We start from the raw sequence: 17,131 nt of genomic DNA on the forward strand, positions 1-17,131 counted from the left end.
CGCTCATGCTCTGGGGAGCGGGGAGATCGCTGCCGGCCCCAGGGCGGGGGGCTCCCCAGCGCGCCGGAGTCTGCCCCCAGGGAACCCCCTGCCCGAATGTCCTGCTCCTCCCAAGGGCTTTGTGATAGAATGACCTTGCGCGCTGAAGCAGTTGGCCTTCCGTGGGAAAGCAGGTGAAACCCTCCTTCGCACCGTGCAAGGTTTAGGAGCAAGAGAGGCAGGGCACCCTCAAGCAACCGCTAAGAATTTCCTTTGAATATTTGTTCTCACTTTTCTTTTTAACGAGCCGTTTGGAAGCTGGGAGAAAGCTCCCCACCTGAAAGTGTCCCTGCCAGTCTTGAAAAGGAGTACTTGTGGCACCTTAGAGACTAACCAATTTATTTAAGCATAAGCTTTCCTGAGCTACAGCTCTGTAACCAGAGCGATCACTTAAGGTGAACTATTACCAGCGGGGAGGGGGGGCGGGGGACCCTTTTGTAGTGATAATCAAGGTGGGCCCCCTTTCCAGCAGTTGACAAGAACGTCTAAGGAAGGGGGGGCGGGGGGGGTGTCTTTTATGGACACAAATCAGACGTCAAGAATTATAACATTCAAAAACCAGTTGGAGAACACTTCAGTCTCTCCGGTCACTCGATTACAGACCTAAAAGTGACAATACTTCAACAAAAAAACTTCAAACACAGACTCCAACCAGAGACTGCTGAATTGGAATTAATTTGCAAACTGGATACAATTAATTTAGGCTTGAATAGAGACTGGCAGCGGATGGGTCATTTCACAAAGTAATACCCTATTTATCCATATTTATCCCTCCTTCGCCCCCCCACTGTTCCCTCAAGCATTCTTGTCAACTGCTGGAAATGGCCCACCTTGATTATCACTACAAAAGGTTTTCTCCCCCCCCCCCCTTGCTGGTAATAACTCATCTTAAGTGATCACTGTGGTTACAGTGTGTATGGTAACACCCATTGTTTCATGTTCTCTATGTATACATATCTCCCCACTGGTTTCAGAGTAGCAGCCCTGTTAGTCTGTATTCACAAAAAGAAAAGGAGTACTTGTGGCACCTTAGAGACTAACCAATTTATTTGAGCATGAGCTTTCGTGAGCTAGTGAGCTGTAGCTCACGAAAGCTTATGCTCAAATACATTGGTTAGTCTCTTAGGTGCCACAAGTACTCCTTTTCTTTTTGCAAATACAGACTAACAGGGCTGCTACTCTGAAACCTGCCATTCTTGGCTCTTATCCCATCTCCCCTGCTCTGCACCATTTTCAGCAACTCACACAAACGTTAGCACCTGCTTCCAGGCAGCTCCATACACAAATACCCTCTCTGAGCTGGCCCCCTAAGGCCAGAGCCTTCTCTTTCAGATCTGTGCTCAGGACCTCCCTGTGCTACAAATCCTATAATAAATCAATCTATTACTAGTTGCTAGGTTGAGCTGCTGATTAAGATAGTTGATACTTCATTTATAACTAGCTACTGAAAGCCTGTGCTGTTACCCCACTGTGATTCATAAAGTCGTGTGTGTAAAAAAAAAACCTGCAAATGGCAGAGACCTTAAAACTAGTGGTGAAGAGTATTCAGAGCATGTACAAATGGTTAGGCAATAAATCTTTTTTGAATGGTCAAAGATTACTTCTGCTACCTTGCATCTGATTTTAAGAAAAATATAAACATTACTAAGATTTTGCAGTACCTATGAGATAAAAAGTAGTTAGATTTGAGTCATACTTTTTTTTAAAAAGTGTATATATATATATATATACACACACACATTGAAATTATGGATGACAAGATATTAATCCACAAAAGGAAGGGCTTTCTGAGTTAATGTAGCAGCGAGAAACTGCTGAATTGGAATTCATTTGCAAATTGGATACTATTAATTTAGGCTTAAATAGAGACTGGGAGTGGCTAAGTCATTATGCAAGGTAGCCTATTTCCCCTTGTTTTTTCCAACCCCCCCCCCCCCCCCGACGTTCTGGTTTAACTTGGATTTAAACTTGGAGAGCGGTCAGTTTGGATGAGCTATTGCCAGCAGGAGAGTGAGTTTGTGTGTGTGTGTGTCCCTGGGGAAGAAAAAAAAAGGGGGGGGGTGAGAAAGCCTGGATTTGTGCTGGACATGGCCCACCTTGATTACCATGCACATTGTAGGGAGAGTGGTCACTTTGGATGAGCTATTACCAGCAGGAGAGTGAGTTTGTGTGTGTATGGGGGTGGGGGGGTGAGAAAACCTGAATTTGTGCTGGAAATGGCCCACCTTGATTATCATGCACATTGTAGGGAGAGTGGTCACTTTGGATGAGCTATTACCAGCAGGATAGTGAGTTTGTGTGTGTGGTTTTTGGAGGGGGGTGAGGGGGTGAGAGAACCTGGATTTGTGCAGGAAATGGCCCAACTTGATTATCATGCACATTGTGTAGAGAGTTGTCACTTTGGATGGGCTATTACCAGCAGGAGAGTGAATTTGTGTGTGGGGGGGTGGAGGGTGAGAAAACCTGGATTTATGCTGGAAATGGCCCAACCTGATGATCACTTTAGATAAGCTATTACCAGCAGGACAGTGGGGTGGGAGGAGGTATTGTTTCATATTCTCTGTGTGTATATAAAGTCTGCTGCAGTTTCCACGGTATGCATCCGATGAAGTGAGCTGTAGCTCACAAAAGCTCATGCTCAAATAAATTGATTAGTCTCTAAGGTGCCACAAGTACTCCTTTTCTTTTTGTGAGTTAATGTCATACCCTTAACATTTAGTATAGTATATAGTGTACCAATTTAACTGATACCTTCTCTGTTGAAAGATTCTATCCTTCCCTTCCAAATGAACTCAGTGGTTTGTTTTTGCTTTTTCCCATATCTGGGAAATAATCCTATTATTCAATAATCCTATTATTGTTTGCAAATTCCCTTTTCTTAAGTGCCATACAATTCAAACTGATATGCCTTTGCCAGGCGTGATCAACTCCATAACATTTTCTTCAGAGGGCTCCAGTGAAATCATTTTGACAATATAAAGTCATTGTCATATATCAGTTACATCCCACAAGAGATGAAGAGGCAACTTCCATCTGAAGCAAACCTAGTTCAGCTCAAACTGAATCAATTGTCCAAAGATTTCTTTTGGCTCAGATAAATAGAGCTGCTTCCTTCAGACCACAAGGATCTTTGTTTAAGACTTGGCTTTAGGATAAGCCACCAGATGCAGTACGGCGCTTGTCTAATTGTTTATGTCTGATCTGGTGTCTGGCCGACAATTGGGGGACAAAACAAATCATATAATCTATCTCAATTAAGAATAATAACCCTTCCACTACTCTACTCTTTCTCTACATTAAGAAAACATTATAATCCAGGGTTTATTTTAATTTAGTTATTGCTTCATATTGAGCAAAATTACCAATTATTCTCCCACAAAATTTCCACAGAAAATAATCCTAAAAACAGGACAGTAAAGCTGTGTTCTATACATACTATATGCAAATACAATATCCCACCCACGTTCTTTACTAGAAAAATACTGTTAGCTGTTTCGGTTATCAGAATATTCATCAGTTGCATAATCTTATATGTTCTGAGTAGTTTTCCAGTTGGTCTTAAAGCATTCAGCTCTGTTATAGGGCAGGTAAAACAAAACAGCTGGTATTCAGAAATATTGTACATCGGCCAAACTAAAATACAAGACAAGGTAAAAATATGCCAGCAGAGGGAGACAAAAGGAAGGATAAAGTTCAAAAGCAGCAGCACAGTAAAACAAGACATGACTGTTTTCCTAATCTTAATCAAACTATGTTAACAAAGCAGTATCTGGAACACGGTACAAATCAGGATGAAATATTAAATACAATATTTTAGCATAAATATTAGTATTTGGCACTGATCAAATGAAAAATAATTTAAAATGTAAACATAGCATTCGAACTTGGAAGGGTTAAATTCTGGTAAGTGCAGACAGTGCTGTGTCATTTCCAGTACGTGCATATGCACATTCACACAAATCTTGTCTACATGAGAACATCCAGGAAACTTAATTTGAATTAACTAAAGATGTTAATTTGAAATGGGTTAATTAAACATTCTCTGTTATTCAGAATTAGTGCCCTTAATTTGGTGTAGTTTAATTGACTCTGGAATTGAATTAAGGTCACTTTAATTCTGAATGAGGATGTTCAGACTGGGTTAATGTGGTTTCACTAATCCACTTCAAATTCACACATTTAGTTAATTTGGATTAATTTTCCTGCATGTCCTCATATAAACAACCTCATACAAGACAAAAGCAGTATTGATAATGTATTGGTATTCTGGCTGTTAACCTGAAGAGGGCACCCCTTCTGAAGTTCCTAAACTGTGGCCCATGGACCACTGGTGATCATATAACAGCTGTTTTTGTTTTGAAATGAGACAAATGGAATAGATTAGTGGGGGGAAATGAAATAGAGCACAAACAGAGAATGACAACTTTCTTCAAAAAGGACAAAATATTTAATGCACTAAAGAGAGCTAAAACTACATAATTTCCTAATGATACTCTTGTTGCCACAGGGATGTTACGTTATGACTGGGAGGGTAGGTGTCTGCAAGACAACTGCTAAGAAGCGGTTCATACTATAAATTAGAGAACTACTGATATATAAGTAGGAATAAATAGCACAGTAGCAGTGCCTAGGAGCAACATCTATAGCAGGTCAAGGTGGCCAGCTGGTGAAACATGTGGACAATAACCCCTTACCTCCATTATGCCACTCCATAACTCCAGTTTTAGAGGTCCACTAAGAAAAGGTTCTTTACAGTATTTCAGGGGATGCAGGATTGGGGAAGACATGTTCCTCTGTTTTTTTGCATACCACATAAAAAGGAACCGATGTCTTTGTGAATTCCATATTGGATTATTGTCTGAGATTTCCTTGAAGAACATCCGGAAGTTTTAGATAATGCATTAGGATGGACATGGAACATGTGTCACTTTATCTGCTAAAAGATCTTAGATTTGAATTGCAGTGGCCTGGAGGGAAGGCTGTATTTAAATTTGTTTCCAGGATAGGTCTGAAAAAGCCAATCTTTTGAGATTCAGGGTATAGTACAAAGCTCTATTTATTCCATTCGTGGGCTGCTGCGATGACACGGAGTGAGCTGTGGTCGGTGTGAAATAGGTTTTATGTTTGTTTTTTTGCTTTTATCAACATTAGTTTTAATTGTGTTTTTACATGTGTCCAGACGCTTGCAAAGGATGCATTTTTATAAACCAAAAGATATATATATATTATATATATCTAACACAAAACAACTTACTTTTGAGCTATCTTCAACCAGCGGGTTACTTTAGTACGAATGCAGACACTAAATAAAGATCTGCCTACATAGCAAATATGTGTTGTCTTTCCAGAGGAAAAAGGCATGTTTCCATAAACCTCTGTTTTCATGTACTGTATAATTCCACACCCATCCACATGCCTATACAAGTTTACATAAGACTTCAATTTTCCTGTACTTATTCAGCATTCATTCTGTAGTCTGACTCACTCAGAAAAAATGCCTGAGTAGGATAAGAGTTGTGTTTTTTTAAAATAGGATGGATAAAAATGGACTGTTCTCTCCTGAAGTTTCATTAATGATGGGAAGATGGTACTTTATTCTGTAATGAACTTGGTTTTTAAAAGACACTGCAGGGTTTGGGCAATATACACAAAATAAATTTAAAATATTAATTGATGGGTTTTTATTGAAGGGAATTAAAAGGCTTTGTTGACAGAATCTCTTGCAATAGTTTTAGCATATAGGACCACACGCCGGCAAACAGCTATGCACACGCTAAATTTAAGTTCATATGTAGTGCTCTTGAAGATTGGGCCACATCCCCAGCTGATGTAAATTGTCAAACTCCATTGCTTTAATGCAACTACAAAAATTTAAACAAATTAAGGATCTGGCCCAATGAGACTACTGTGCTTAAATGTAAGCATTTCTTTAAGAGATTGCAGGATCAGAGCCTAGAGAACCAGATTCAATCCTGTTGAGGTCAAGAGCATTTGAAAACTGCTTCCCTGCATGATCTATCTGATTCTGTTGGGGTTTTTTTAGGGCTGTCAAGCATTTAAAAAAAAACTGATTGGGATTAATCGCACTGTTAAATAATAATAGAATACCATTTATTTAAATATTTTTGGATGTCTTCTACATTTCCAAATATATTGATTTCAATTACAAAACAGAATATAAAGTGAGCAGTGTACACTTTGTATTTATTTTTGATTACAAGTATTTGCACTGTAAAAAACCAAAACATATAGTATTTTTCAATTAAACTAATACAAGTACTGTAATGCAATCTCTTTATCATGAACGTTAAACTTACAAATGTAGAATTATGTACAAAAAAATGCATTCAAAAATAAAACAGTGTAAAACTTAAGAGCCTACAAGTCCACTCAGTCCTACTTCTTGTTCAGCCAATCACTCAGACAAACAAGTTGGTTTACATTTGCAGGAGAAAATGCCTCCCACTTCTTGTTTACAATGTCACCTGAAAGTGAGAACAGGCATTCTCCGGGCACTATTGTAGCTGGCGTCACAAGATATTTACGTGCCAGATGCGCTAAAGATTCATATGTCCCTTCATGCTTCAACCACCATTCCAGGGGACATATGTCCATGCTGATGACTGGTTCTGCTCAATAACAATCCAAAGCAGCGTGGACCAACGCATGTTCATTTTCATCCTCTGAGTCAGATGCCACCAGCAGAAGGTTTTCTTTTATGGTGGTTGAGGTTCGGAAGTTTCTGCATCTGAGTGTTGCTCTTTTAAGACTTCTGAAAGCATGCTCCACACCCCGTCCCTCTCAGATTTTGGAAGGCACTTCAGATTCTTAAACCTTGGGTCCAGTGCCGTAGCTATCTTTAGAAATCTCACATTGGTACCTTCTTTGCGTTTTGTCAGATCTGCAGCGGAAGTGTTCTTAAAATGAACAACATGTGCTGGGTCTTCATCCAAGACTGCTATAACATGAAACATATGGCAGAATGTGGGTAAAACAGAGCAGGGGACATACAATTCTCCCCCAGGGAGTTCAGTCACAAACTGAATTAACATTTTTTTTTAACTAGTATCATCAGCATGGAAGCATGTCCTCTGGAATGCTCGAAGTATGAAGAGGCATATGAATGTTTACCATGTCTGGCATATAAATACATTGCAATGCTTGCTACAAAAGTGCCATGCAAATGCCTGTTCTCACTTTCTGGTGACATTGTTAATAAGAAGAGGGCAGCATTATCTCCTGTAAATGTAAACAAACTTATTTGTCTTAGCAATTGGCTGAACAAGTAGGACTGAGTGGACTTGTAGGCTCTGAAGTTTTACGTTGTTTTGTTTTTGAGTACAGATATGTAACAAAAAAATCTACATTTGTTTAAATTGCACTTTCACAACAAAGAGTGCACTATAGTACTTGTATGAGGTGAAGTGAAAACTACTATTTCTTTTATCATTTTTACAGTGCAAATATTTGTAATAAAAAATAATATACACTTTGATTTCAATTACAACACGGAATACAATAGATGTGAAAATGTAGAAAAACATCCAAAATATTAAATAAATTTCAGTTGGTATTCTATTGTTTAACAGTGCAATTAAAACTGCGATTCATTTTTTTGAGTTAATCATGTCAGTACATTGACAGCCCTATTTTTTTTTATAGTATAACATTCCACCCTAACAGCCCAATCATGCCCCCATTAACAGAATGAGATCACAATTTCATGTTTTAATTACTAGATCTAATTTTTCTCACTTCTCTAATATGAAGTTGAAGAAACCACAGTCCTTGCTAGCCCAAATGACAACCGGGAAAAAAATCTTCTTTATGTTGTAGAGTACTGGAGCAGGATTTTTTTTTACTGGTTTCAGACATGTGATGGCAAGAAGAAAACAATCATTTTTAATAATTCATTGTGACCCATAAATGAAAATTGTGGGGGTGCCCAGTATTGAGGATAATTAGATATTGATTTGAGGGTTAAAGGGACATTCTTAACTTAAACATTGTTAATTTAACAAGAGTTAAAAATATTTGCAGATAGTAAACATGTCCATGCCAATTAGTTTTACAACCAAATTTTTCTGTTTTAAAAATATTCCTCTCTCCTCCACTGCGGTGCAAAAACCCCACAGAAACAACAAGGAAAGAACAGTGAAAATAACTATATAAGAAAATAACTATATAAGAAGATGTCACCTACACAAAGTAAACAAACTGAAAAAATGCTTTTAGATGTTACTGTACTTTTAGACTGAAGTGTACTTTTTAAATTTGGAATGTCCTTTTAGATCAGGCACTATTTGGGGATGGAGATGAAAATCAGACTCAGGATTTCTCCAGAAAAAAGGTTACACGTTTTAAAAAATAACTTCGAACGATCTTATACCAATGATATAAATTCATGTTTAATTATTACTGAAATACAGTGCTTTCATTATATTTACACATTTATAAATATAATACCATTAATCACTTCTGAGAATTACTTTTGTCATGTTTTCTAATAATGTCCATAAGATTATCACCTGTTACAAGACTGTTCTGTGATTGTGTAACTTTCTGTTGTTCTTTTCTCTTTTGGTCATGAAGATAAGGGGAGTTTAGCAACTGTGGAGGAAGAATCGTGCCTGTTGGTTTTACTCTCTTTACAACATCCCAAAAAAGCTTCTTGCTGTTGTTATTGATAAAAGTAATTGCAGTTCCACTGTGACCCAGCCTTCCTGCTCTTCCAACCTGCAAATGAAAACAAAGTTTATTTTAAATTGGCATTAGTAATCTATCTCCCTTCAGAATAAAAGAAGACTGCTTAAACTCCATTGTGTGATAGTTTAAAAATGTATTTTTGTTGCAGCAATACTGTACATTGGGTGTTCTTACATGAAACTGGATATATAGTAGGACTGTCAAGCGATTAAAAAATTAATTGTGATGAATGCGTGATGAAAAAAATTAATCACGATTAATTGCATCATTAATTGCGCTGTTAAACAATAGAATATCATTTATTTAACTATTTTTGGACATTTTCTACATTTTCAAATACATTGATTTCAATAACAACACAGAATACAAAGTTTAGAGTGCTCACTTTATTTTTGATTACAAATATTTGCACTATAAAAAACAAAACAAATAGTATTTTTCAACTCACCTAATACAAGTAGTGTAGTCCAATCTCTGCCATGAAAGTTGAACTTAAAAATGTAGAATTATGTACAAAAAGCCTGCATTCAAAAATAAAACTATGTAAAACTTTAGAGCCCACAAGTCCAATTGGTCCTACTTCTTGTTCAGACAATTGTTCAAACAAGTTTGTTTACATTTGCAGAAGATAATGCTGCCCGCTTCTTGTTTACAATGTCACCTGAAAGTGAGACGGGCATTTGCATGGCAATGTAGCATGGTCTTGTAGGCTCTAAAGTTTTACATTGTTTTGTTTTTGAGTGCAGTTATGTAATAAAAAAACCTACATTTGTAAGTTGCACTTTCATGACAAAGAGATTGCTCTACAGTCCTTGTATGAGGTGAATTGAAAAACACGATTTATCATTTTTGCAGTGCAAATATTTGTAATAAAAAATAATATAAATTGAGCACTGTACACTTTGTATTCTGTGTTGTAATTGAAATGGATAAATTTGAAAATGTAGAAAAATCAAAAATATTGAATAAGTTGGTATGCTATTGTTTAACAGTGTGATTGATCACAATTTTTTAATCGTGATTAATTTTTTTGAGTTAATCACATGAGGTAACTGCAATTAATCCACAGCCCTAATATATAGTATTGTCATGGGCAAGTGAGTACTCTGAATGCTCTACTAGCTCTTAGTTGTTTCACAAAAGTAGCGAGGTCTAATAGGTTGGAACTAAGCAAAACATCAAATATTGCTATATGGGTAAGCAGAGTTCCCATTCATTATTTCATTGACATTTCAGTTTTTTCCAACAAAAAATGAAAGAACTAATAATGTTTAGTATACACATATGCTTTAAAAAGGTATAGGAACTGAGATACTCCTTCACACTGAGGTGGAGAGGGAGAGCTATATAAACACCACTGGCAAATAGAGGCATTATTTTTTAGTGTTCCTCCATTAATTCAGACTGAAGGTTTGGTGTTTCTTGCATAGGATGGAGGAGAGATTCTTCAGAATTCCCTTCTCCCTGCCCTCCTAAAGGGAACTTTTCCGGAGGTACGTCCATCCCTATGCGTGCATCTTTCAATTCAAATCATGCATGGTCTTGTTTTATTTTTCCAACAATGTTTTAGCAAGTATCTCATGTATGTTTAAGATACACGTATCTCTTTACCTGATGTACGTATTCGTCCATGCTTGAGGGCATATCAAAATTTACAACCAGTTTGACATTGACAAGGTCAAGCCCTCGCCCAAGGACTCCAGTGCTTACTACGACTTCATATTTTTCCTGAAATAATCCCTGAAGGGTGGGAAACAAAATAAATTATAATTACTTTCTATGTATGCTTTATTTCCTTGCAATTCCCCTTTTGAGATCTGCTGTAAAAGGGCAAGATACTGTTGGTTCAAATAAAGGGCAGTGTCATAATTTGCACAACAGACTATTCTGCTGCTGAAAAAAGAAGAAAAATAGTGCCCTACTGTACTCTTGATTTATGTAGCACACACAGAAATAAAATTTTGTGATTCAGTGAGTCCTGCTTAAAATGATACAAAACACCAATTCAGCAAGGCACAAAACCAGTCACAGACTAACTAATGTTCAAGTCAATTCCCATTTAAAATAAATAATAATAATAATAGAGTAATCTAGAGTATTTAAAATAGCCACTTTCTTGAAGTATTAGTAGAAATACAATCTGTGCTCTCATTTCAGTTTTCCATAAACTCTAGCATTCATTGTGAAAACTCAGTAATACAAGACAGATGTAAGTACTTTCACTATGCATTTACTTCACCCCAAAGAACAATATTCTGAAGAATAAAAATTATGCCTGGAGTTTAAAAACAAACATTAAATCCAGTGGTCTCTGGAATTGCATTAGTCAGCTTTTATGTAAGTGACAGACAACGACAAGATGCCTACTTTACTAACTCATTAAAACTAAATTATCTTTTTAAAAATAAGATGGAATGTTTCATAGTGACGTAGAGATCTCTATTTTAGGAAGTACAAACCTGCAGTATATTTGTTCTTTCAGTTTGTGATTTATCAGAATGCATCGATATGCATTGTAATCCTGTGATTTTATGAACAGCATCACTCAGAAGATCTGCTCCAAGCTTGCAGTCCACAAATACCAATACTGGAGGTTTGAAGAGTTTCTTATCCTGTAAAATTAAAATAGTTGTGTAAAACCTACTGTATCAGCATAGTTTATTTCTGGTCAACCACAGCTATTTATTTTCAATTGCTCATTTTCTCTTCAGTAGATTTTATACTTTTTTTGAAACAAGCATATTTATTTTTTTTAAAAATCCTCCAACGCCTAATAAAAAAAGGACAAGATTTAAGCCCTAATCCTGAAAATACTTGCACACATGTGTAATGTTACTTATGAGTCAAATTAAACACATGCATAAGGGTTTGTAAAATCAGGTCCCTAGTTTGCCTTGAAACAACTTCAGAAATAATCTTTTTGAAGATGTATTTTAAATACAAAAATGGTGAGTTTTTAAAATGTGAAATAGATCTGAGTTTCACTTAAATGCACATATTAATCTCTTACATAACTGCAGCTAAGATTACTTCAGAATGCTCATAAAATAAACCTAGAATTATTGTGAGGATTAAGGCCCTCACGTCTTTTTGTTTTATCAGGGAACCCCCACGGAGACATTCTTGAATGTGGTGGGGCAGATAACGTACTGTCCATTACTGCTCGTTTGCCTCACACACATTTGCACTAGATAGGCAAGAGCTAAATTAAACTTTATTCACTACAAGCATAGAAATAATTTGCTAAATAAAACACTATACTAACATTTAATATTTCAAATAGTTTTTTCTTTTTAGATGGTTCTTCTACCCACAAGATAATCTGGCGAACATTGGAACATGGCAGATTCTTTTCTCCAATGGTTATTCTCACAGGATTCTGCAGAAGTTGATTTGCCAGCTGCTCAATGCCAACTGGTATTGTGGCTGAAACCAATATGGTCTGACGATCACTGGAGGTGTTTTCCAAAATATCCAGCACTTGTTGCTGGAAGCCCATCTTTAACATGGTATCAGCCTAAATGAAAATATTAATTTAAGACAGTATGATGTTTTTCCTAATAATTTTAAGTATAGTATACAAAAAGACACAGGGAAGCTCTGACAATCATGCACTATTCTTTAATTGACATAATCAACACTAGTGTAGCGACATTGTCACCACATTAAAATCAGTTCTGATTTGAGTAGTCAGAAGAAAAGCTATGAAGAGGGATAGACACACTTCTTCTGTTGACACTCGTGGGGCGCTGTGGCGGAGCTTGCGCTCCTATCAGTGATGTAAACTGACATGACTACAGCCACTCAAGCATCTTTTACATAATACTAAATTCACTTTTTAACCCTGAGAAGTATAAACTATATTTTAATAAACATTGTGTTTAGTTGACAATCAACCACCTCGCCTGGGACTCCAGTTAAACCACTTATTAGACACTATGGACCTAATCCAGCAAAGCATTCAACGACGTGCTTAACTTTAAAGCATATGCTAAATTCCAAGGAAGTCAGTGGGACTACACACAAACTTAAAGTTTAGGACTTGCGTAAGTGCTTTGCTTGATCAGGACCTATATTAGGCAGCCACCTTTTATTTAACAGTCAGAAATATGAGAGCTCTAACAGTGGCCATTATCACTGTATTTTGATAACACTTGTTTCTAATTACAGTATTTAACTTTATATGAACTTACTTCATCCACAACTACGATTTTAATACCATGGAGCTGAACAGAGCTTTGTTTTAAAATATCTAATAGTCTTCCGGGTGTTGCTATTATAACCTATCAGAAGAAAGCAAAACATTAGAAAAGCAAGCTAATATGAGTTAAAGCTATATGAAAATTGTATGCAGTCCTTGAAAAATAATATGTTTGACATTAGCACTTGCAAGCATTGGACTACAAAAATGCAAGCTTTCTGTTTTTGTTTTTAGTAGGGACAGAAAAAGGTGGGTGACTATCAAGGGTACGTTACAGTTACAGCACATTTGTACCAATTATCTGTATTTATGTAATTATTCACGTTCAAATGCAAAGAGACTTGACATTCCTGTACATGATTCTCCAAAGCTGTGTGTACCTGAAAACAAATGGAATAATTAGCCCTCTGAAGATGATACCTGGAATTTATGAATGCCTGCAGTGTGTTCCGTGCCACAAAAATCTAAATCCTAAAGTCAAGGAACTAAAGTGTTTCCTGTTGTAAATTATAATTCCTCACTTAAGTGGCAAATTATACCCTTTGAAAGCAGCAAACTTATAAAGACAAGAAATCATTTTGAAATCTTATTCTTTATATGTAAAATTCAGAAGGATACATATAAATGTTTCATATCTGTAAAGAAATGTATATTACTATTAGGGCTGTCAAGCAATTAAAAAAATTAATCGTAATTACTCACACTGTTAAACAATAATAGAATACCTTTTATTTAAATATATTTGGATGTTTTCTACATTTTCAAATATATTCATTTCAATTACAACACAGAATACAAAGTGTACAGTGCTCACTTTATATTTATTTTTGATTACAAATATTTGCACTGTAAAAAAGAAATAGTATATTTCAATTCACTTAATACAAGTACTGTAGTACAATCTCTTTATAATGAAAGTTGAACTTACAAATGTAGAATTACGTACAAAAAATAACTGTATTAAAAAATAAAACAATGTAAAACTATAGAACCTACAAGTCCACTCAGTCCTACTTCTGCCAATCACTCAGGCAAACAAGTTTGGTTACAATTTGCAGGAGATAACGCTGCCCACATCTTGTTTACAATGTCACCTGAAAGTCAGAACAGGTGTTCGCATGGCACTGTTGTAGCCGGAATCACAAGATATTTACATGCCAAATGTGCTAAAGATTCATATGTCCCTTCATGCTTCAACCACCATTCCAGAAGACATGCATTCATGCTGATGATGGGTTCTGCTTGATAACGACTGAAGGACATAAATCCACCTTGTGTAGAGATCAAGAACAGGAGTTTATTACGTACAGTGCTGACGGGAGTGTCACCTCACTTATTAGGCTCAGAGACACTGTCAATCAATTGATTACAATGGAATATATGGATTTTCATGGGCAGGGGAAAGTGACAGGGTACGCAGTCCCACACCCCCAGATAAGTTTAGCTGCAAGACATGATAGCACAGTAGCCAATGGTCAAGGTTACATAATGTCTCCGCCCATGGTCTCAAGTTAACAAATTAACATTTAACATTTAATTAGTACTTTAATAAATATTATTAGTATAAAATATATATGTTGAATTCTGCTTTGGGGTCCATAGGAATGAAGTAGCTCCTTTGATTGTCCAACAGATACATATCTAGGTGTAAAAGCAAAGAAACAGTGAAAGTATAAGGCAATAAAGATTGTCTTTCAAGTTGTTCATTTGTGTTTTAAGACAGGCACTGATCCCTGGGAAAGGGAGGAGGCCATATCTTATACTGACATGCTTGAACCTTTCATAAACTCAAGGTTGGATGTGTGGGAAGAACATCTCCCTACAGAAGAAACTAACAACAGAAACAGGGCTTCTTTGTTCTATTTACAAAAAGAAAAGGAGTACTTGTGGCACCTTAGAGACTAACAGATTCTATTTGTAACTTTAAATAAGACACAATTATTGCCCCCAACATCTGGCGTTCTGCTGACCAGGCATATCTAGCAAAAGCAAGTTATCTTTGGTTATTCTGCTTTCTCTTAGCTAATCACTATTTGCTAGGCCTCTGACCTCTTGACCAAACTCTGGACTTTGGGCCTGTACATAAATCCATATACCGGGTTATTACATCAGCAATGAATTTTAACCCTTCAACAATCCAAAGCAGTGCGGACCGATGCATGTTCATTTTCATCATCTGAGTTAGATGCCACCAGCAGAAGGTTGATTTTCTTTTTTTGGTAGTTTGGGTTCTGTAGTTTCTGCATCGGAGTGTTGCTCTTTTAAGACATCTGAAAGCATTCTCCACACCTCGTCCCTCTCAGATTTTGGAAGACACTTCAGATTCTTAAACCTTGGGTCGAGTGCTGTATCTATCCTTAGAAATCTCACATTGATACCTTCTTTGCATTTTGTCAACTCTGCTGTGAGTGTGTTCTTAAAATGAACATGTGCTGGGTCACCATCCGAGACTGCTAGAACATGAAATATATGGCAGAATGTGGGTAAAACAGAACAGGAGATATACAATTCTCCCCCAAGGAGTTCAGTCACAAATTTAATTAATGCATTTTTTTAATGAGCATCATCACCATGGACGCATGTCCTCTGGAATGGTGGCGGAAGCATGAAGGGACATATGAATGTTTAGCATATCTGGCAAGTAAATGCCTTGGAATGCCAGCTACAAAAGTGCCTGTTCTCACTTTCAGGTGACATTGTAAATAAGTCAGCAGTATCTTCTGTAAATGTAAACAAACCTGTTCGTCTTAGCAACTGGCTGAACAAGAAGTAGGACTTAGTGGACTTATAGGCGCTAAACGTTTTACATTGTTTTGTTTTTGAGTGCAGTTATGTAACAAAAAAATCTAAATTTGTAAATTACACTTTCATAATAAAGATTGGACTACAGTACTTGTATGAGCTGAATTGAAAAATACTATTTTATCACTTTTATAGTACAAAAATTTGTAATCAAAATAATAATATAAAATGAGCACTGTACACTTTGTATTCCGTGTTGTAAAAGAAATCAATATATTTGAAAATGTAGAAAAACATACAAAAATATTTAATAAATTTCAATTGGTATTCTATTGTTTAACACTGTGATTGTGATTTTTTTTTAATCGCAGTTAATTCTTTTGAGATAATTGCGTGAGTTAACTGTGATTAATTGACAGCTCTAGTTACTATAAAAATTCAGGAGCTAATCTTTACTGCTAAGGGTCTAGACTCATTGTGTAGAGCAAGGGTGCCCAACCTACAGCCCACCAGAGCATTTCATAACGCCCACAGCCTGCTTCAACAGCAGATTAATTCCTGTTTTGTGTTCTTCACTGTTTTTTTCCCCATTTTCTGTAATTCTGATACACATTTTATGCACTGATTTCTTTGTTTTTAAATAGACAATGCTATACGTAGAAACAACCCATCTAAATACATACAAAACAAGCTGAACTTAAAATATATATCAGTACAGGGGACTATAAATCTGATTAAAATATGTATAATCTGTTTGACCCACACAAGGTTGTGGCTTAGATTTATAAGACCCTCCTGTGTAATGAGGTTGGGCACCACTGATGTAAAACATGCAAATTCAAGTCAAAGGTTAAGTCATCAGTTTTTATTTCCTACACATGCCATAAAAACATCTTTCTTCAAGGAACTCTTTCACACAATGGTTCTTACCTTAACAGTTTGTTTTAGACGATGAAGTTGGGGTGGCAGTGGTAAACCTCCTACAAGAAGAACTGTTCTCATGTTTGGCAGACCAATCATCAGCTCTTTAGCTTGTCTCTCTATTTGAATGGCTAACTCTCTCGTTGGTGTCACAATAAGTGCAGACGGAGTTTTAGTCTAAAAAGAAAAAAAAAATATTTCTATCCACCATCGAATTTTCATTCTTTGGTGAAAACCTAACATAAATCTTTCTACAGAGACATAGTTATGTAGTGCAGTCATTTTGATTAATTAGCTAGTAAACAGCCTACTAAAATCATTCATGGAGCCAACTCTAATATTCAACTGAAAGATAAAGGATTCTAATTGACATTTAGGTCCCTTTACACTGCTGTGGCAGTGACTGCAATGTAATGTATACCAACTTCAAAGCTCCTTTACGCGCCAGAGCAGTGTAAAGAGCCTTTAAGATATGCCTACACAGCAAAGAATAACCTGCGGCTGGCCTGTGCCAGCCAAGTC

At 36.5% G+C, this 17,131-nt stretch overlaps 1 protein-coding gene across 6 annotated transcripts in view; it reads right to left on the bottom strand.

The window, feature by feature from the left end:
- Nucleotides 1-17,131, bottom strand: part of DDX59 (DEAD-box helicase 59) — a 69,722-nt gene that overhangs the window by 3,829 nt on the left and 48,762 nt on the right. For 3 of the 6 annotated variants that reach the window (XM_073356791.1, XM_073356790.1, XM_073356789.1), the window contains exons 3-9: nucleotides 16,619-16,786; nucleotides 12,939-13,028; nucleotides 12,011-12,262; nucleotides 11,205-11,357; nucleotides 10,357-10,485; nucleotides 8,568-8,775; nucleotides 6,225-6,997 (exon numbers count right to left, since the gene is read on the bottom strand). In XM_073356791.1, coding sequence (XP_073212892.1) covers nucleotides 6,756-6,997; nucleotides 8,568-8,775; nucleotides 10,357-10,485; nucleotides 11,205-11,357; nucleotides 12,011-12,262; nucleotides 12,939-13,028; nucleotides 16,619-16,786 — 1,242 coding nt within the window. In that variant the 3' untranslated portion in view covers nucleotides 6,225-6,755. Of the gene's footprint in view, nucleotides 1-6,224; nucleotides 6,998-7,775; nucleotides 7,901-8,567; nucleotides 8,776-10,356; nucleotides 10,486-11,204; nucleotides 11,358-12,010; nucleotides 12,263-12,938; nucleotides 13,029-16,618; nucleotides 16,787-17,131 lie in introns of those variants that run through there. The other 3 variants (XM_073356792.1, XM_073356793.1, XM_073356794.1) reach the window with 3 other exon arrangements.

This window comes from Lepidochelys kempii, chromosome 8 (genome assembly GCF_965140265.1).
Source record: "Lepidochelys kempii isolate rLepKem1 chromosome 8, rLepKem1.hap2, whole genome shotgun sequence".
Lineage (NCBI taxonomy): Eukaryota > Metazoa > Chordata > Testudines > Cheloniidae > Lepidochelys > Lepidochelys kempii.